This window comes from Sorex araneus, chromosome 1, assembly GCF_027595985.1.
Source record: "Sorex araneus isolate mSorAra2 chromosome 1, mSorAra2.pri, whole genome shotgun sequence".
Classification (NCBI taxonomy): Eukaryota; Metazoa; Chordata; class Mammalia; order Eulipotyphla; family Soricidae; genus Sorex; species Sorex araneus.
The window spans coordinates 364,754,486-364,776,803 of record NC_073302.1 but is presented as its reverse complement, the minus strand read 5'-3'; the positions used below and the strand labels follow the sequence as shown (position 1 = coordinate 364,776,803).

General features: G+C 37.1%; 1 protein-coding gene across 1 annotated transcript in view; it reads right to left on the bottom strand.

The window, feature by feature from the left end:
- Positions 1-21,349, bottom strand: part of SKAP2 (src kinase associated phosphoprotein 2) — a 191,435-nt gene extending 170,086 nt beyond the window's left edge. The window contains exons 1-4 of the mRNA XM_004604065.2: positions 21,010-21,349; positions 11,497-11,602; positions 10,742-10,767; positions 2,595-2,702 (exon numbers count right to left, since the gene is read on the bottom strand). Of these exons, the coding sequence (XP_004604122.1) occupies positions 2,595-2,702; positions 10,742-10,767; positions 11,497-11,602; positions 21,010-21,076 (307 nt within the window). The 5' untranslated portion in view covers positions 21,077-21,349. The remainder of the gene's footprint in view (positions 1-2,594; positions 2,703-10,741; positions 10,768-11,496; positions 11,603-21,009) is intronic.
- Between the last annotated feature and the right edge of the window lie 969 nt (positions 21,350-22,318).

Sequence of the window (22,318 nt, the reverse complement as noted above, 5' to 3'; positions counted from 1 at the left end):
CCGATAAAAAATAAAATAAAATTTAAAAAAAAAAAGAAAGGCAGGCTGGAAACAGCATGTCTGGCAAGGCTGAGAGACTGTTTTTGTTTTCAATTTTCATCCCCTTTCAATTTCTATAGGGTGTCTGGACCTTGTGAGATTATGCATTATTCTCCTTGGCTGTGATTTAATTGCTAGCAGCAATCAAGTCGAAGCATCACTGAAGTGTGCTTGAATTTCATTAGAAGATATAACTTATGCTACTTTCCTACAGTACCTAATAAACCATAAAGAAACCAAAACACATATGGCTTGAGGGAATAACTGGAAAATTAGGTAGCCATTTGGGAACTGAGTGAACTTTTGAACCAGAGGAACAGAGAAAAAGAAATATTAAAGGAAAAGACAGACTTAGAATGCACATAGAGATGTGCAGGTTTGACCTTTTCGGTACCTTGAAAATTACATTAACATTATGAAAAATACATATCATGTTTAGAGTGTATGATCCATCAAAGTTCAGATACTTTGTTAGTGCCTACCATAAGGTAAAAGTCAAAAGGACAAAACAACAATCTGATTTGACAAAAGACCTTTTAGTGACCTGTGCTAATTTAGTTATACTTATTGTTAAATGCATTATCTTTTTATAATTAATATGTCATTAGACTGAGTTCACATAATGAAGGAAAACGTATTCAAGAAGGAAAAGAGAACGTATACAAATCTAAGTTGCGGCAGAAAAACTAATATGACTAGATAATATTTTAGACTACAAATGAAAACTCCAAATAGTTTTAAAATTAGCATGCAGTTTTCATAAAAGAAAATGTACAACTAACAAAATTATTCTATTGATATTTCAGAAGTAATATCAAAAGTTAAATTTTCATCTAAGAACTATTTACAAAATAGTAATAAAAATTAGACATAAATGTAACTTGTTAAATATTCAAATTTTGATGAAGTAAACTTTTAATAATAAATACTTTATTATCAATATATTTCCCCTATATGTTATTATGAAAACAAACTATTTATAAAATATATATATACTTTTTGGACTTCTGTGATTGCAATTTTTTTAAAAATGTACATAAAGTTCCCTGTACATCAAAATATTTGTTATTTAAGTAAACTGAATATATTTTCCAAATATATCCTAGTGAATAGTGTATTTATACATATCAGAACATAATATTCTCTTGAGTATTCTCTCTAGTCTATCTCTGTATGTGTACATGCTCATTCATTCCTATCTACCAACATTTTACAAAGAAGCAAAACAAGTCATTTTAATGCATCTGAAAAATAGCTAAACTCAAATATAATTCACTATTTTGCATGAAAAATATTTTATCAATTATAAAACATTTTCTGGAAAAAATGCATTGAAGATCAGGTTAGAAAGTGTAATGCAAGGGTTCAGATAATAAGTGTGACGGAAAAGAAGTGTGGATTTCAAAGGGGGAAGAGATACAAAAGGAAGTAGCCCCTTCCTTTAAAAAATAGATATTAAAGGTTGGCCAAAACAGGAAATTCAACATAAAATGGATACCGTTACTGTTACTACACATTGTACAAAATTCTGAATATAAAAAAAGAATTGTGTTGTTCTGAATCAGTGGTTAGAATGTTTATCACTTATGCATGTACTTGACTTATCCCTGTTCTGCAATAGACATAATTTTATACCTCATAAAAGCAATTTATGTTTCCAAAGGGAATAATCTGGATAACATAAAATGTGGAGTGCTCTGTTGCAGGAAGCATATTTTCATTCAGCAATTGTATTTAGAGATGGAACTGCACAGTTTGATCATCATATAGTGGCAGAAGGCATTATTCATTTCTATGTCTATGTGTAACTTTGAGTGCCACAAATTAATATGCATGGCTAATTTATCGATACACATGCTTAATTTATAACTATATATCACCATTATAAGGTCTCTATAATGCAGATGCACTCAACTGTCTATAACAGAGAAAGCACATGTTACACTTAAAAATCAAGTTTCATAACTTTGGCAAGTTTTCAAAAGTAATGATGAACTAAACAATCAACTTTATTACCAACTTAATTAATACAAAACACTACAATACTATTACTAAATAAGGGAAGTTTTAGGTGACAAAAAGAAAAATGAAAATGTGTATTAAAAGAAGCATCTGCTGAAAACCTGTCTCAATGTAAGAAAGCAATGTAGGAATAATTAAATATTTTATGAACTCATTTTGTATGAAGTTTTCAGGGAAAAGAAGAGATCAAAAACCTTTTCATTATTTATAAAATAAATAATACAACAAGTCATTAAGCAGCACAATAAAATTAAGCAAGAATATAATAGTATTAAATTAACCAACAAACTTACTAATAATACTCATACAATGACTCCTGAAAATTCTAGTAAAGAAAATTTCCTAGGATAGGAAAGAACTACATACTTAGGAAAACCACTAGAGAGAGCTCTTCTGTTCCTTACAAGGTTCTGGTAAAGGTAAGTTAACTAACTGAAGCCCCCAGTTATCCGCTTTCAGATATCACTTTTATACACTGCACTCTTCTGTGTTAAAGTGTGAAGGGGCACATTTTATGGGAGAATGCCACATACCATCAGAGGGGCCGTCATCATCTTTATCATATCTTTCAGAGGCTAATGAAATGGTATCTAGAGTTCTAGAAAAGGGGTCTTCAGATTCTTCCCCATCTTCTGCATCACCTATAAAAAAGTCAAAGAAAAGGTCTTTATGATTTCTTTTATTAAATGTTATTTGGTCAAAAGTGATGGCTTCACCATCAATTTCCACCCCTGTCAGAAAAAAACAAAGAAAACTTTTTTGAACTGTTTTAAGTAAGTAAAAAACAGGTCTTATCTTAATATCTTAATTTAATATGTATTCAAAAATGAAGCATTTGTGAAGAATATGATTACTGTTATGTACCAAATGATACAAGTTTCAAAACTATCAAAAACAAAAAAAAAGCTACTGTTAGGTAAAGCAGAGTATATATCTAATTCAAAGAAAAAAATAAAATAAGCCCCAAATAATGACAACATTTAAACATGGAAAGCAGCATAGAGAAATTAATCCAGGTAATTCCATTTGTCTAACCCAATAATTTGAAAATTACTATGACTTGTAATTCAGAGTTATAAGAACATTTCATGTTTTCATTTAAAACCACAGGATTACACTAGAGTAGATTTAAAATACTCTGCTACATTTCCAAGAGCAGGAATCCTTTGTGGAGAAAGTAGCTTCAAAACTCACATAAACCCATTAAATTCAAATGAGGTTATTTACAAACTGAACATCTCCCATTTTCATTCAGTTTTTAAACATGACTTCAAAATCTTAGGTTGGCTGACTGGTGGATGGGTTAGTATTTAGTTGGTTGGTTTAAAATTATATAATTCCCCAAATCCCCACAATAAAATATTTTTATTCAGGCTTTTTTCATGTCATTTAGAATATTTTTATTAGCAAGGTAAATCAACTATTTACCAACTTAGTTATATATGAGCCCTCATTTTCACTGAAATTCAACAAAGGAAAAATGTATGCCAAATACCATATCAACTTATCTGCTAATAATCCATGCTGTTAACTATTAAAAGAAAATATTATTTTATTCAATACATAAGACCTATGATATTATTTTTTTACCTTATTTTGGGTGGAAAAAAATAGCCTTTTTTTATTGAATCACCGTGAGAACTGTTACAAAGCTTTCAGGTTTAAGTCTCAGTCATACAATGATCAAACACCCATCCCTTCACCAGTGCACATGTTCCACCACCAAGAACCCCAATAAACCCCCCATCCCACCCCACACCCTGCCTGTGTGGCAGATGATAAAAATAGCCTCTTTCAATATAACTTTGCCAACATAATTCAAAACATTACATTCCTCTCTATATCCCTGTAATTTTGCTGCTTCACTAACATTAATTATGCTTTTCCTGAAAATAATGGCAAGATATCTCCTATCAAAACATTTATAGTAGAATATAGACATAGCTACTTTACCATGATTCTACCACAAGGTGCACCACACAGGGTGGTATTTTATAATCTCATTCAAACATCAATGATCAACTACAAATTCAACTCATTCTTCAGATCATAACTTTGCCTTCTTTTAAGATGTTCAAAGTACTCTGTAGAGCACTCTGTCACCACCTACAATATTTCTTTTATGGAAAGAAAAGTATTCTGATTTTAAACATGAGGGAAGAGAGAACCCCGTATGATAACCAGTAAGACTTCTTTTGAACCTGTCATTCTTTTGGAATGACAATTCATAAAATACATAGAAGATTTTAAAAGTTTCAAAAGGTTTTTTGCTGAAGTACTCTAGTACTTATAATCAAGAATCTTTAATAGCATGAATTTCCTAAGGATATATATACTGATGAAGGGTTGGGTGTTGGGGTACTGTATGACTGAAACCTAATTATGAAACAGCTTTGTAAAGGTCTATCTCACAGTCATTCAGTAAAAAAACAAAACAAAAAATTTCATATTATAACGTTTCACAGTATAAACTACAAAAAATATCTGACTGTGGAAAATAAAAATAATAGGCTGCTTCAAATCTACCAGTACTTGGCAATGAGAATACTTTACTACTCTGAATATTAGACTACAATAATATAGTAGTAAACCAATAAATATAGGGGAGGATTTTGAAGTTTCAGGTGCTCAGATTTAATAAAATCTATTCAACTCTGTTGTCAATAAACAGGATAAAAAGTGTCTAATTTAAAGAGTTTTGAAAACCCAAATTAGTTGTTATCTCTAATAATATCCATATTTGTGTATACTCATGTATGTACACACATATATATTAGGCAATTTATACCCATATGCATATACAGCAAAACAATAATTACTAAAGTTATATTATTCAATATTATTTAACAAGTTTAAAATATTTTATGTAAATTGCTTACTGACATACTAAAGATCTCTGGGCATTTGTTTTAATTTAAAAAAATGCTTTTTGGATTATATTTTAAAGTGAAATTGCCTTCAACCTACCCATTCTAAAAATAGAAGCTCATCTCAACTGTTTTTATAAATCAGTGTATTCATATATTTCTCTAAGACATAAGTGAAATACCACAACTGGTCTCCTCTCCCCCGTACCCCCCATCTCCAGCAGCCCATGCCCTCTCCCATTTTTTTTTCTTTTTTAAAGCTTCCCTTCAATTTAGTCAGGAAAAACAAGACTCTGTAGTATCTGTAACGGGCTATTCCCTTGTTAACGTGCATTAAGTTGAAAAGCTATATCATTTTTCAAATGGTCTTTTTCATTTTACTGCTGTTGAGTGATGATCCATCCCTTTCCCCTCCTCCCTAATTATTTTTTAGCTCAATAAAGAGTGGCTGTATTCTATAAGAAGCTTTAATTGAACAGAGGGGTCGCTGTTGAGTAGTGCAAAGCTTTTTTTTTCTCCCCAGAGACTGAGTATTTGCAGCTATACCTGCAAAGACTTCTATAAATTAAAAGGAAAATGTTCAACTTGTGTTTATGTAATAGAAAACTGAACTCCAAATCAACAATGGGCATCAGGTAAACGTATCCAATACAATTTACAGACATAATTGAAAGCATTACAGCCTAATCAGACATCTAAAACAAAAGCAAGCTCAAATGAAATGTCTACAGAATCATTAGTTGGCAGCCATTCTATTACAATCACACATAATGTCAGTGGTGCCTTGAGCCTGTGCCAATGACAACAGCATAAATTTTGCATCTCATTTCTGTGGTCATAAAATTAATGATCAGTTTAAAAATACTTCTTTGTAAAAGTTATTGCACAAAGAAAAGACATGAATGTGTCCCTGTTATGTACTCACAAGGATAATTATGGGGTTGTTGCTCATTAATACTGTTTCTTGTTTCCTTAGAAAAGCATTTGATTTATCCCACAACTTTCAAAAGTTTAATTAACGATGCAAAGTTAACAGTCTATAAGACAATGAGCCAAGGCTTCCCTTCCTAGAATTTAAGTGGCAACTTAAATAGCACAGAAAATCCTAACCCTAATCGTACCACAGCACCATACTTCTCTGAAAACCATTTTTAAATTCATAACAGTTGAGTTCAAATCATTATTATGCCTTCTTTTTTATGTTACTCATTATCAATTAACACTTTCCTAAATGCCGGGGGAAAAGCCCAATAGTAATGAAACAGGCATGACCGCTGTAGCCAATGTAGTGTTTGTTCCTATCAATTACTAAAGTTATATTATTTTTTCAGTCAGGTAAACTTTAAGTATAATATGCCTTAAATTAAGATGATATGCCCATTCCCCCTTAAAAATGAACGTAAGGGTGAAATTACATAATAAAAACAAAATAAATTCTAATTCTCTGACCATGTAGTCAATCAAATTAATTCCCCAAGTAAAAATATACAGCTAAATAGATACAATTGAACATTTAACATGGCATTTCTTCCAGGAATCTAAGTTTTAATTCTTGAAACTGAAAAATGAAGGTCACCCAAAATTTTATAAAAATCTCTTTATGACACTTTTAAATTAAGCACCACCTCTGGAATAGACTATCACAGGACCCTTTATCTCTAACGTGCTTAAAGCATTTATACAGGGCCAGAGGTGGGAAGGGGGCAGGGGCAGGGGTAAGCTGCAAGTTGCTCAGATTCTACTGGGGAGGTAACTTGCAAGAGAACATACACCAAGTGAGGAAGGGTAAAAGAAAAGAAACAAATGTAATACAAACTTCTTCTGATTTTTCTACTAATTCTAATAGAACAAACTAAAATGGATCCCTTCTTATTAGCAGTTTTTCTATTTTAAAAGGAGTACTTCAGCCCATTAATAAACCTAATTATAAAATAAGGTCCAAGGAAATTGCTTTCTAAGTAAACCACATATTTAACAATATCAATGGAGTCTTAAGGACAAAGTTTATTAAATTTTTTTTACAATTAGAAATAAAATACTTTGGTTTTGTTTGGGGGCCACACCTGACAGTGCTCAGGACTTAATCCTGGCTCTGCATGAGGGATCATGCCTGGCAAGCTGGGATAATATGGAATGCCAGGGATCAAACCCTGGTTGGCCAGGTACAAAGCAAGTGCCTTACCCACTGTATTATCTCTCTGGCCAAGACAATGATATATTTTTAGCTGTGGCATTTAAACAAAATTGAAAACAATGCTTGCATTTTTTAGAGCTATGAACAAATTACAAATCTGAAAAAGTATTCTTTTGAAATGTTCATCTTATTTAATATATGTCATTATTTTAATAATTTAGAATCTGCTCAAAACTTTTTTTAAACCCGACTATAAATCAAGGTTTACTTATATTCTCTTGATAAATACAACTGCATCTGAGAATACATATTAATAATTCCTAAATATCACATGTCATGTACAGGTATATTCACATTATCTCAATCATTCTATAAAAAATTAACCATACTAGGGGAGCAAAGAGATGGATAAGGGTTAAAGCTCTTGGGATTGCATGTGGCTGATCCTGGTTCCATGCCCAGCACCACCTGGAGTAATCCCTGAGCACAGCCAGGTGAGGCCCCAAAACCAAAACAAACAAAAAAGCTTAAATCATCACTGAAACAAAATGAGATTAATGAAAGGTCAAAATACAATCACAGGTAAAAACTGTTTTATCATGTACGTAAATATGTATCAGTAAACTATAGTAACAGTCTTCATTTAACTACATATACATATTGTGTGTGTCTATGGCAAAAAATATATATAATAATTTCAAGTAACAAAGCAACCTTTTTTTTGTGACAGAGAACTCTAAAACTAGCAAAAGCCTAGAGCATGATGTCTATATTCAGGAGCATACTTTATAGAGGTAGGCTATGTTGCAGCCAAGAATTGGAAGGGATAGTTACTCAGTCATGCACAGTATTTGAAGGGTATAAGAAGAAACTATTCTAGACAGAAATTCCACATTTCAAATGAGAAACAGCAACCAGACTAAGCAAGATAGGCTAAAAATGCTTAGGTTCAAATTTTCTTAAGTGGAAACAAAATTAAGGAATTTTAAAAACCAACTGATAATTTGTTCTACAGGCAATCTGTCGGGACCTTTTCAATGAAGATTCTGGGCCTGAGTATATGAAAAGATGAAAGCATATGAAGAGATGGAATGAGGAAGTTATTAAATAAGGGGCATTTTTAAATAGCAACATGGTATGGAAAAGAAGTAGCAAGTAGAAGATTAACTTAATAGATAAGTTTTAATACCTAAGAGCTTCTGCAATAAAATAAGCTTTTACTAGTACACACTATTCTCATGAAAAAGGGGATTGTTTTCATCTTCTAAGGTCTATACCATTGATGTTTTAGCAATTGTATTGATTCTGATCCTCTTTAAGGTTGAAATACCTCAAACTGCAAATTCTGTATTATTTAATCTCAAAGTTTAACAGGAAAAAAGAATCTACCATATGAGGGACAGAGGAGGTATGCATGGGCAATGAAGAAGGATGACTAGCACAGTCTATGTAAAATTCTCTACCTGGTCCTTCTCCCAATAATTAATATTAAAATGGTACTTAACTGTGGTTTTTTTTAAAGCAAATGAAACAAGAATATAAAGGTAAAAAGGGAGGAAGGCAGTCTCACCTCATTATGACCCCATATTGACCAAAGACAGTGAAAGTAACGGAGGGAGTAGGAAGGGAAAACAAGGAGGGAGAGAACAGTGAGGGAATGAAAGGAGAAGGAAAGGGAGGGGGAAGGAAGAGAGAGGAAAGGGGAGGAAAAGGAAGAGAGAGACAGAAGTGGAAGGGAGAGGGGGGAGACAAGATATGAGGAGAATGAAAGATGGAGAGAGGTGGTGTTGAGAGGGAGGGAGAGAGGAAGGAAAGATTAGAAAACTAAAAAAAAACAGCCAAAAGGATTGAATTTACTCATTGTAGGGATGATAATTAATAAATTTCTATTTTTACCCCCCAAAAGATGCATTTTGAACAATTACCCTTCAATGATGAAGTACATACTATCATTTATTATTCCAAAAGATAGAAGCATTCTTTTTAGAACAAAGGAGAACGTACTTTGAAGGTACAATGGCATAAAATTACTTAGCTTCTCATATTTCTCCAAGGTATACGTCTAATTTATCCACAGGCTTACTTGTGAGCAGGCACTCTTGGTGATTAGTTAACTCAATACAGCAGTATTGAACTACAAATGACTTATTCGAAGGAAGATGATTATGGGGAATCTCTGAATTCTGTGTTATTTGAACTCTTATTCTAGGTTCATTTTTCAATTTCTATCAAATACCATATAAACTTCCATTCTCTTTAGAGACAAAGAATGCATCTCAGTAATGTAATTTTAATATCCACACACCTGAACACGTCCTAAGTCTGAATACCAAAGGGAAAGTGCCTACCCTATTACTGAATCATATGCAATTATACAATGACTTCATATTATCGCGCATTCTCAGCTTAAAATTCTTTAATGTACAAATAATTAAAGTCACAATGAGAGTCCGATAATTAATTACTGGTACAAAATATGCCTTTTAAGAAGAGAGGCAAAATCTGATATCTAATAAAGCTAGCATATTTTAAATACACAGATTCATTATTCCTGTATTCAACTACAAAAACACAGGATGATTAACTCAGAGTATAGAATTTGCTGTAGAATACAAAAAAATGAGAGGTGGCACTAAATACTCCTCTATTTCAATGGTGCTAAAATTTTAATAAGGCAAGGAACTCTTCCCCCTCCAATCACAGCGATCTTGGTAATTTAGTGTGAAAAGAAGCTGTGGTATTCTTTTAACTGCTTTATTTTAGGTTTGTCTAGTTAAGTACTTGGTTTATTGAAACTGTCATTACTCTCTCACTTATCAGTTGGCAGAGATATAAATTACTCTGTGGTATCTGCTAACTCCAGTTAGGAGATGCCATACTGTTTTCCCTCAAATGCAGACCATAGCCCCACACAGGTTAGCTGACCTCATGTTGGGACCCTCATACCAGCAGCCATAGGCTGCGGGTCATGACCTGTGAATTAGCGTCATGGAAGCAAGGGCCAGCCCCAGTTTCCCTTACAGAACTGAAGGCATGTAGTAGTAGGAACTGCATAAGCTTTTCCTGACTTGGTTTTCACTACACTCAGCAGCTGTCTTTCAAATCCAGAGGAAGACAGCAGGGTTACCAGCCCTCTCACATCTTTCAAAATGATAGAACTGAACTGCCTTCCTTGAAAATTGCCAAGGCAAGCATTGAGTCACATCAAAAGAATTACAAGGATAATAAAAACTACGATCTAAAAAGATTCTACTCAGGTTCTCAGAAATATTCACTACATTTAAAGAGCTTTAGACACACAACCTGTGAGTCCCCAGCCATACCTCTTCCTGCTCCCATACTACTTTGGTGGTAAGTGGGTTGAACTTACCACTGCTTACCCCTGCTAATCTTCACTTTACAAAGTATCTGAAGTGTAAGTACAGGCATATACCCCCCTTATCAAATTTCTGCCACCAGCACACTCAGATGCTTAGAAAGGTTAAATACAGATAATTTCGGTACCAGAAAACTGCACAGAATAGATCTGGGATATGCTTTTTAATTTTTTTCTCAGCAGGGGGAGCTAGCACTCTCATCTTGAAAGTCTAAGCATATAATACAGAAATTTAAATTGTGATTCTAAACATCAAATTTCAACCAATGTTAGATTCTCCTACTGAAATTACAAAGGAATTACCTTTGTCGTGGAATTCCTGAAGATACCTGCAAAATAAAGTTCAAAATCAGAGCTGACAGCTTGAAATGAGTGACAATAATTCAAATCTATTTTACAAATCTACAGTACGAAGAATATTTTTAAAATTATTTCCTATTTCCAAATGATTTCCACAATGCTGATGAATGCACAGTAAACAGTATTTTAAATGACCTGTTATAGGAGGTGGGGAAACAGTACAGCCGGGAGGGCACCAGCCTTGCATGCAGCCAACCCAGGTTCAATCCCCAGCATCCCATACGGCGCCCCAAGCACCGCCAGGAGTGATCCCTGAGCTCAGAGCCAGAGTAAGCCCTGCCCATGGGATATGTCTCAAAAATAAAGTGAAATAAAGGACCTATTATAGTAGTAAATTCAGATTATACCTTTAATACCAACAACTAACAGTACCTTTATTCATTTTAAATAACAATAGAAATGATTCTATTTTTCTACATTTTTATTAAAATTCTCAACTTATCTATGTATGTCCTTTAAACCAATTAATCAAAATAAACAATTGCATTCTGCTAGAATTCTTAGAAAAATACATACTAACATACCTTCACCCAACAAAAAGGACACTGTGATTAGCATGTTTTTTAAAAAACCATTATAATGAAAATATATTTTGTCCTTTCCAAGTACTTAACACCAATTAAATTAGAATGCAAATTTCATTCCATAATAACTAATTCCTTATTAAACTGCTAATTACAAAAAGGCAAGTGACTTACATAGACTTTACATCTTTTATCTTCTTAATAAGAGATTCTCTCTTTTCCTTTGCTTTCTTGGATAAATTTTCCCCTTTCAATACATCTGCTACAAATGTTTCAACATCTAAATCAGGAAATATAAAAAAATGTAAATTACAGGAAAGAATTGTTTTTTACAAAGATAAATAGGACAATGATTTTTTGCCATAAGTGTTAATATCTATATTATTTGTTATAGTTATTTATTAATCCAAAGTGTAACAGTTGAAGTATGTTTCAAAGGGTAAAGCTGGACAAATCTGCTCACCACTTAGCTAATAAAATTTGTATGCTCTACTTATGCTTAGCACAGCAAATGCTATTTGGATGTCTGGCATCATTAAACCAGGAAGAAGCTCACAAGTTTTAATAAACTATGGTGCCTCATAAAACAAATTCTCTCATATAAAAGCAAGCACTGAGCTTTTATGCATGTGCTACTATCATTTTATCGCATTCTGTAAGTTCCTGTATGAACAGGTCATTCACAATATTTTATCAATATAAGCTAACATGGTTGGGAAGAAGCTATTTTACCCAGTGTAATCCATTTTCAGGTCTCTGCATTTTAAAGTTTCAAAGAAAAGAATTAATCCTTTTTTAGCTGAGATTCCCAAATCAAGCCCTCCCCTCCTTCCTACCAAGCCCCCAGCCCCACCCTGCTGAGTGCCCAGTTAAAGTTCTGTGTGTTTGTGTGATCTTGGTCCATGCTTGGTTTAACACCTGGTAATATCTCTTTAGATAAAGGAAAGTGATAAGAACACATTCACCCAATGCTACTTTAAAATATAGCAACTAAGAAATAAGATTTCTATTTAAAAATATAAAATGTCTACACTTGTAAAAAACCTTGATAAACTTGATTATTCTGCTTTCTGGTTCAAATATAAAATCCCAACAAATGCTCGCTGACTTGACTATGTACTAGCCCCATTCTTATTGTGAAGTATTGCATAATTTCAAATTTTACTTTCAGAATTTCAAAGTTAAGTTAACACAGGGGATAACAGCATTTATAAAACATAATTTTTTTTCAAGCAGGGCCAGGGAGATGAGTCAAAGTCACATGTTTTGCATGCAAGATCTCCAGGTTTACTCCCTGGTACCTCATGACCCCCAAGTAGCTTTCCAGGACCACCAGGAGCTTTCCCACGCCCACTCAACCAGCAAAGCACCGGGAACAGCCACCCTCAGCACCTCCAGGTATGCAAAAACTAAGAAAAAATAATTCCAAAGTAGATATGGATATAAGCAGTATTTCATCCTGAAGAGATAGGCATGTTTTATTGTCATTTTATTTAGCTATTCCGTTTCTTAACTCTGAGAAAAAAAAAGAGATGGTATGAATACAATAATGCTACATATCATTATTTCAAAGAAATATAATTAATAGTTCTTCAACTGTACTTATAATTAGCTGTTTAAAACGAAGCATTTGAAATAGAATGCTAAATTGATCTAAAATTCTTGATTACAAAAGTACCTTGATCCAATAGCAAAGCTGATTAAACTATTATTCTAAAGATTCATAATAAATGCACAAAACAATTTTTCAGTAAATCGATGACAAGTGAAATAATTAAAATTTAACTGTGAAATATTTTTTAAAAATAGCTTTCTGATTTAAGTCCATTAGTGACTAACATTGAAAGTGTCAAAGCAAAATGAAAGCAACTTCTCTTGAGCTATGTTGTAAAGAGAACTTAACGAAGTACCAGGGCAAGTCAGATCCAAACTTCTAAAGCAAGTTCAAAATAAGGAAACTTTTTTTTTTAATGTTCTCTTCTAAACTCTTTATGATGCTGGGCACGAAGGAACTAGCGATGGTTGAATATTCAGATGTTAGCTAAAATGGAAAAGACTGACTTCTCTGGACCGGTTATAATAAACCTCCTAAGGAAGTGGGGGTAGGGGAAGGAGCTGGATGTATCATTGGTGCTGCTTCTTTCTCCTAGCCAGTCTCAGTTCTTGGGCGAATCACTGCCACAATGACTGGTGAATAGTCTACTTAACGTTACTTGCACTCGGTGTTTGTCTTTAATTCCCTCATCCAGGAGTATTTAATTGCCTATTTTACATTTCCATTATACAATCCAGGTTTAAACAAACGGGATCTATTTTCTATTTCCAGAAGCAATAACTGAACGAATTACAGCCCAAGAGTTTTCTTTTAAAAAGAGTCCTTTTCAGTTCTATAAAAATTCAAAATACATAAAAAGGCAAGAATATTCTATAGAGTGTTTGCCTAACAATTCCAAAAGATTCAATACTGATCCTTGCACCTGAGATATGCTTAAAAATATTTGCTTAAGAAGTCCGAGCCTGCAAGGAGAATCCACTGTTTGTTGTTCCGGGGGGAGGGGAGGGGACTGGGGGTGTTTCAGGAATTCAGCAAGAGAAAAGATGAAATTTTTTGAGCGAGCGGTCTGTTGAAAAGTTATGCATCCTTAAACTTATCCAGAGAGGGGCTTAAGGCAAAGAAAGAGATTTAATGCACACTGACTTTAGGCATTATTTCTCAAAGAAGACGTGCAGAACAGGAACCCCACCCCACCCCCACCCCACCCCACACCCCATTTTAACTAAATAGGGTGCAGGTTTCTTGGTGCCCAGAGCCTCGACTGGTTTCTCGGTTTTTGCGATCTGGGTTGTTTTCCTAAAAGCGTGAACATGATGCCCGTTCACGTTTTCGGGGAAGGAACCCAGGCGGCCTGGGGCACCGAGTTGCCCAGACACGCCGGCGGCCTTCGGAGGGTCCCGGAGCAAGCAGTGGCCCCCGCTCCCCACCCCGCACCAACAGAAAGGGGTTCCTGGGGGACTTCTGGGGAGAAGCTGCTGCTCTGCCCGGGGGGGGGGGGGTGTCCACCTACGCTGCGGGGAGTGTTGGACCGACCCTTCCGAGCTCGGCGCTTTGCGCACAGGGCTCAGGGCAGCGCCCTCGGCAGACAAATGGGCTGGATGTGCGCGCTTGCAGCTGGGGGCCAGAGTAATATTTCAGGAGCAGGGCAATAAAAGTCCCGGGCGGAGCGAGCGCTCCTCGGGCAGCGGGGGAAGAGACGCAGGCTTCTCTTATTGTGCGCTGAATAGCCCTGCAAATGGCCAGCTCGCCCTCTCCGAAGGTCCTGGAGGGGTCGTGTCCCTCGGTTGATATGGAGATTACACTGCTGGCCGACTACCCCGTAACTGCAGGGGGAAACCCGTAATCCCACTGCAAGGAAAAGGTCGGCGGCCTCCTCCTCGCCCCCTCCAGGCCCAGGGAGTACGAGTTCCTCTTCCTCGAGGGAGGGGACGAGCTCCCCAGCGCCTTGGCCCAGGGAGGGACGCGGCGTGGCAGGGACATCCTGCCCCACCTGGCCCGCGCACGAAAACTCAGTGTCCCCAAGCCCACAACCAGCCAGGTCGAGCCACCAGCCGCGACAGCAGAGGTCAGGGCCAGTATTTTCGGCGCCCTGCCCCATCGGTTTTTGCCGCCCCGCCCCAGCCCCCCCCCCCCCCCCGCCCCAGCCCCACTCCAAATCTTCGCGGAGTAAAAAGTTATCCCCGTGAAAGTTAGCGTGGTGGCGACTTTTGCTCCTGTGACAGCTTAACACTGTCCAAAGTAAACCTTATCTCCCGGTACAACTGTCAAGATCCGGGTGGGGGGAAGGCCGCTGAAAGCCTGAGATTTACAGTTGTTCAGCAGATAAATTGTTAAGATGGGAAAACCAAATTAAAAGATGACCTCATGTCTTGGCTAGAGACCCTCAAGCTGTCGAGGTTAGGAACTTCTGCTAAAGTCAGTGCAATCCCTGGGAAATCGCACTTAAGACAAACCAAAAGCAGTTCTGCTGTTTGCTTAATTTCCCCCCCCCCTTTTTTTTGTACAGATGAACTCCGTTCAGCTCTCTCTCTCCCCACCTCTCCCCTCTCCCCTTCCACTCTCTGCCTGTCTCTCTCCCCCTCTCTTCATCCCTCTCTCTCTCTCCCTCTCCCTCTCTCCTCCCCTCTGTCCCCCCTTCTCTCTCATACACACACACAAACACAGCTAATGCCTCCGTTCTACCAAGTTACATATGGATCACAGAGTAAAAAGCTGAAACCACACACAACATAGTTTTTAAATTCTTACAAAGTACACTGACAGCTTCTTGAAAATGAGTACACATAGCAGAGATTCCCACTCCTGAAGGGAGCCAAGGTCTGACCACTTGCCCTTTTGGTTCTCCACCAGCAAACAGCCTGGAATATGATTTCCAGCTGGAGCTTTAAAGGAGTTACAAAGATCACACCTGGTGTCTTCTGCTTCCCCTCAAACATGCAGTATTTCCATGAGCAGGCACATCATGCATGTACACAGGCATACACACCATATACACACAGAACCTCCGATGGCCTGGCATAGGAGAAGGTGGCAAGAATTAGAGCAAATTCATTGCCACATGCTTAGCTCCAAATCAAGGTTTAAAGCCAATAAGCCAATCACACCCCTATACAAACGGATTTAAAGCTACATCTTTGTGTACTTCGCATTCACCAAGGCACTTGATCAAACTTAATCTGGGAAGGAGCCCAGTCTGTAATATAGATGCATCAGAACAAAAGGACAAGCTTTTCAATGTGTTAAAGAAGTATGTTCCAACCAAACGCCCACAGTTAAAAACATAAAAATCATCGTGAACAACGTTATAAAAATAAATTTTTTAAATCAATTGAACTAGCACGTGTAGATCAATGGAGCCAAATGTCCCAAATTGGGAAATGGCTAATTGAAAAGCTATTGATTCTTCTGATCAATGACTTTCTCTTGATCTCTTGATTACCTAGCACTTTTTACAGGTTATGGCTGGACTGTAGACTTTTTGAAGATGCAAGGAGAGACATAAGTGGCAAAAGGTGTTCTCATAGCATATTGGGGAAAATATACCTGAGTCTGTCAATCCAACCAGCTGGTGAAATTTCCAAAATCAGCTTTAAAGATTAAGTGATTTATGTTGATTGAAAACGGGGCTGTTGAAGAATAGAGATGAACATCTTTCACCTCTAAAAAATGGCTCATGATAAACAGCACCTTCTAATAATCAAAATATTTTTACCATGCATTTTTAAAGAAGCCACAGTGACTACACATTAGTCTGAGATTTACACTATATTCACTGTTAGGCAGCATCTATTGTAATGTGTTCAGAGTGTGATTGAAAAAGAAATGTAAACTCAGTGGAATGAAAAAGATAGACTCGGCTTTAATTGAAAAAGACAAACTAAGTGAGTAATGAGTATATAAAAACTAGCCTATGCCATTTTTATCACCCATATATGACACTTAATCTTAAATTTATGAGCAACAACTGAACTGTGTTTCAAATCACCAGAGGCCTTTCCTGCCATATTGTTTCTATCTTCTTTCTAGTAAGACTTTAATGCTGATAGCACAGAGATAAAACCATTTGAAGCAGTTTTATATTCTGTCTGTTCTATGGTATATTTAGATCCCTTCTTGTAAAGAAAATATATGCTAATTAAATTGGGTAACCATAAAAATTGTAATCCTATCAAGAGCTTTATTTAGTAATCTTAGTAACTTTCACTGGAAAGCCATGTGGAAGACAAACCAAAGTTCCCTCTCAAGGAAATATAGGGTATTATATTAAGATAAGCAAATAATTTTTCTACCTTCACATCTTAATTCATCTATTATTTGACCTATGCAAGAACATATAAATTTCTGGTCCCTTAACTGATGGTACATACTCCTATTTCTGGAAGAATCTTCCAAGTGCCCATAGACTGACTTCATTTTGAGGCCAGATGTTCCCAGAGACACACTATGCTTGTAGTTATTCCTACCCAAGGGGGCTTGCTTTTGCTGTGTAGAAAATTCCAGGTGCTGAAGAAGTAGGTGAGTAGTGGGGGCTCAATAGGTGGCACTCTTCCCTTTACAGACTCAGCCAGTGCCCCAGAAGGAAGTTAGAGCTATGACACTAGATATAGCATAAATTATTTTCATAGAAAAGAATAAAGCCAGAGTGTTTATCAAATTACAAATAAAAACGATGGAAATGTGAAAATGATCCTATAGTCCTGTCGGCTTCCAGAAGTCCGCCTCAGTTTCAGCTGAACTGCATTCTTTATCTAGTTTCCCTAGAGGGATTACTGATTGTAACATGTGAGGGTTTCTTAAAAGTCCTCTGGAAATTCCCTCTAAGGGAAAATGCAGTACTTCTAATCAACACTGCCTTGTGAACAAAATTTCAAGGTCACAGTGCACAAACTATACAGCCTCTTTGTTTATTCTGGGTTTAGACTGGCTTGATTTTGGTTTTTCAGAGCACTGACACCCACTGTTTTTTTCTTTCACAGTGCTTTATTATTATTATTATTATTATCATTATTTTAAAAAGGAACATCACCTTACAGTTATTCTATTTAAATATATTCCTATTTAAATAAATGAAGAACAATGAAGACTATCAAACCACTCATGCTCCAGTATTCATGGGGTGATTAAACAAATAAAGGGGGCTGGGAACAAGTGATTCTTTCTAGTTCCTCTCTTTCTTGCCTTCCTGGACGGGGAGAAGAAAAACCATAAATCAAGATTATTCTTGTTGCTAGTCCTGGTCAAAATATTTGGATGTGGAAGATTAAATAGACAAGATTTGGGATTACCTTTGATTCTAATTATTACCCAGGCTAAACCTGTTCTTCTACTGTTAGCCCGACCCCAAAATCCCCCAAAAAGTTGTCTGCACTGTATATGGCAATTAAATTCTGTTCTTAACAACAATACTTTGTAAAACTTTTTCTACAGATGAAACAAAATCATTCTATACTTGTATAAAAAGTTTAACCTTTCAGAATATAAACAACCAATTCCATAGAAATATAAATAATAGTCAAACCAGTCACTTTTTCAAGTGTCATTAAATATGAATTGGAAATATCCCCTATGTTTCTGCAGTTCATTAGAAATTCGTATTAATGAGAAAAAAGAAAAAGGAAAAGCAGGATACAAATACAGAAAAGTAAGTCTAAAACTATGATAATGAAAGAAAATAATATATTGATAAGAATATGTCTTAGCACCTTCCAAGTGGTTGAGATGTCAAATATTCAACAATATTGCATAGCAATTATTTGGGAGATAAGCACATCAACCACAAAGTGAAATGTCCAAGCAACATCATTTTGATAGGTATTATCTCCAGGCTTAATTTTCTTTGTTTCTGAAGACAAGACATTTTAAATGCCTGATAAATTTAGTTCCTTATCTTCTTCCTTGAAATTCTAGCATAGTGCCAAGCATTCTAAAAGCATTCATCTATTAATTACATCCACCACCACCTACCAGCAGTTTCAAAGAAAGTACCTGGTAAGACATCAATCCCTCTACAGTTCAGTCCAATACAAACTCTTCCTCTACATACTTGTAATAATTTTAAACCTAATCATGTGTTATATTATTTAACAAATGAGTTAGGTAAACCATTGTATATACTCAAAACAACAAAAATTTTAAAACGTAGGGAAAAAGACTTCTAAGACCACCTATCCTTGAAATCTTTATAACCTCAAAAAATATTTAAATTGCAGTCAAATAATGTACACTTTTTGACAATAGCCTCCAAAGTTGTCTTACTTCTCTCTCTCTCTCTCTCTATATATATATATATCAGCACACTATAATTCTTAAAACTATCCTCTGAAAATAAGCTAAATATGTCATCTTCAATATTTAATGTTTTAGTATTTGTTTTTAGTACTTCATGTTTTGTTACATGACTTTTAGTAATATGACTCAAAATGTCATGACTTTTCTGCCATGCTAATACATGAAGGAGCAAGATCTGGCTAACTGCAAAATATACAATTAAGTTAGCAGCACCATATAATTTCAGTATGCTGTAGTTCTGACCTTAGATTTAAATTACACAAATTGGGCAACTGAAATTCTTACAATGTATGGGGTTCAGATAAAGAAGCAGGGGTCTCTTAACCTTTGTAACACACTATTTGCAGATATATGATTATGGATCCAAATAACAAAACACCACTACAGGAGCTGTCAAGTTTAAGACCATGAACTCAAAAGTCTGTCACTAACTCCTTAAATTCAAAGTTTCAGAGCTAGAAACTTTGAGGGAGGGTAATGACAAACACTGACAAAATCTGGCATTAAAATAATTTTCTAAACTACCAGTTCCAACCTTACTGTAGTTAAACAAAATTAGCACTCTGGTAAAACTCTCACATAGCTGAATGAAAGCTGTTTTTAATCTGCCCTTACAGTTCTTCCCATATTTGCCTTATTGGTACCCATTAATGACAACAAGTAATCTACTATATCCTACCACAAATGCATTCACCGCACTGTAATTTCACATTAAGTCTATATTCACAAACTGCTGATTTTATTGTCTCTAACATATTCACGATGCTCACCCCAAAACAGCTTTAACAGTCTACTAGGAGACTTGGTTTTAAACTTCTATGACCAGTAATTTACTGGATTACGCATCACATTTTAGATACTGCTTTTTAAGAGATAAAAAACAAGTATCTTGTAACACCAACATGGAAGAAAACCCTCTTAATCCAATATTCAATAAATGTAAATATTTGAGACAACTCAAAGTCAGCAAAGTTCAGTGTCCAAAATTCTGATAACAACGCGAACAATGAATGCTAAACTCTCCAGACCACGTGAACTGCAAGATTTGTGTTGCCTTAAAACGATACAGTTTCAGCCTCCTAGGGGAATAAAAACTGTCTCATTGGTGAAAACAGAGTTCCTTATCTAACACGGTGGATTCATAATAGCCTTGACGACCCACATCTGTAACTTCTAAAAAATGTTGCTATACATGGAAAACAGAAAAGGGGAAGATGAGAGTGCAAAACAGAAGTACTTTCATGGTGTGACACGGGAAGTTGAATTTTCACACATCCTTCCTTTTCTTGCCAACTAAGGCAAAATGTAACTCGGCGTGGAGATGAGTGGTCTCCTGAGAACTGAGCCCTTTTTCAAAGTCTGGACCACTGACGGAACTGAAGGTCCAAGAAAAAAACGGCAGTTTGTAGAAGTGTTATTCCCTATCCTCCCAATGCCCCTAACACCTGTGGCTCAGACAACTCTCAACATCTCCACATCCTGCTGCTCCCTCCCAACCCCTGAAACACACACACACACACACACACACACACACACACACACACACACACACACACACACACACACACACACGTTACAAGCATCACCCTCTTCGGGGGCATGCACTCTACCCTTGAGAGCATCAGGCTGGGTTTCCCCAGCATCCCCGCACCACGCTTCCACACACGCCCACTCCCGTTCTCCAGCCCAACTCCCCGCGTCCCCGCCGCGGGTCCCGCCCCCACGGGTCCGAGGGGGCGCGCGGGGTAGAGAGCGCCGACTCTGAACGCTTCTGTCCCCACCGGCTCGCCGTCCCTCACCGCCCCCCGCCCCGCCGCCTTACCCGCCCCCTTCCCGCTCTTTACCTGCCAACAGGTTCCTAATCTCCTCGGGGAGGGGGTTGGGAGTGGAGGTGCTGCGGGGGGTGGGCATGTTAGGGACAGCGGGCTAAGAACCTATGCTGAAAAGGGGGCGACGGGCCGAGGGAGCGGCTGCGAGCGGGACTCGGGTTTCGCGGTCCCGGAGAGGAGTGTGGACGCAGCCGGACCGGGGCTCCCAACAAGGAAGTCACTGAAGCCCCGGCCGGCGACGGCAGCTGGACTCCCGGCCCAACCCCTCCCTGCCGGGCGGGGCGGACCGCGAGGAGGTCTGACCGCCCGCACTGCGCATGAGCATCCCTGGATTTTTCCCGAGCCTCCTTAGAAACGCCGACGGCCCGGTCACGCCCCCCCGTGACGTCAGGGCTCAGGAGGCGGGGCGGCCGGTGGGAAGCGAGCGCCTCGGCGCGGCGTCACCTGATCCGGCTCTTGAAGCGCGCTACCGCCATTTTGCTTACGGGAACCTCCGCTATTGGTGCCCGTTTCTCCAGGGTCAGGGAAAATGAGATACTCGTAGTGCCTCCAGGTTCTCCGGTCAAGGGGTCTTTTGGTTACCGGTCGGCTCTACCGAGGTTTAACACCTCACCTCGTAATGCACACTGTATTTTCGACCGCCCTAAACTGTTATGGCCTCCTTTGTCCCGTTGAATGAAGCTAATTAAATCTTCTTCCGCCAGTCCTCTCTGAGCTGTCAGGCTGGAGCTTCTAAAAGTGCTCTCATTGGCTCGCACGTTACTTTTCCACTTGATTCGGTTTCTTGGGGTGACTAATTTACCCTCGCTAGGGAGAATAAAGAGTTCTAGTTGCTAGCCTCTTGGGTTACAAAAGAAAAGAAAGCTAATAGATGCTGGTGGCCAATAAACATCAAAAAAGAAAATTACTGGTGGTGATTACTGGAATGGAATTCACTCCAGACTCAGTCTACTCCTTATTGTCTTCTATTTTAAATCTAAGAGATTTCCCTCTAACACCCATAGACAATGTCAGAGTAGAATATAAATATATAAATCTACATATAATACTCAAGCTAGATAACGATCTTTCCTAAACACTACTGTTGTAGTTGAGATATTGTAACACCAATTATAACATCATTTTTTAACTCCTCTATGCTTCACCCTCATTAGATTCGTAATCCTTTAAATTTGCTTCACTTTAGAATCCCTAAAGACTTGTCAGTTCAGATTCTCAAATACTACTTTCAAGACTCTGATCAGACTGTTGAATACCCTCAGTGGTTCTTCAGCTATCCATCCTGAAATTTGATTTTGAGAATCATTTTATTTCTATTAATTCT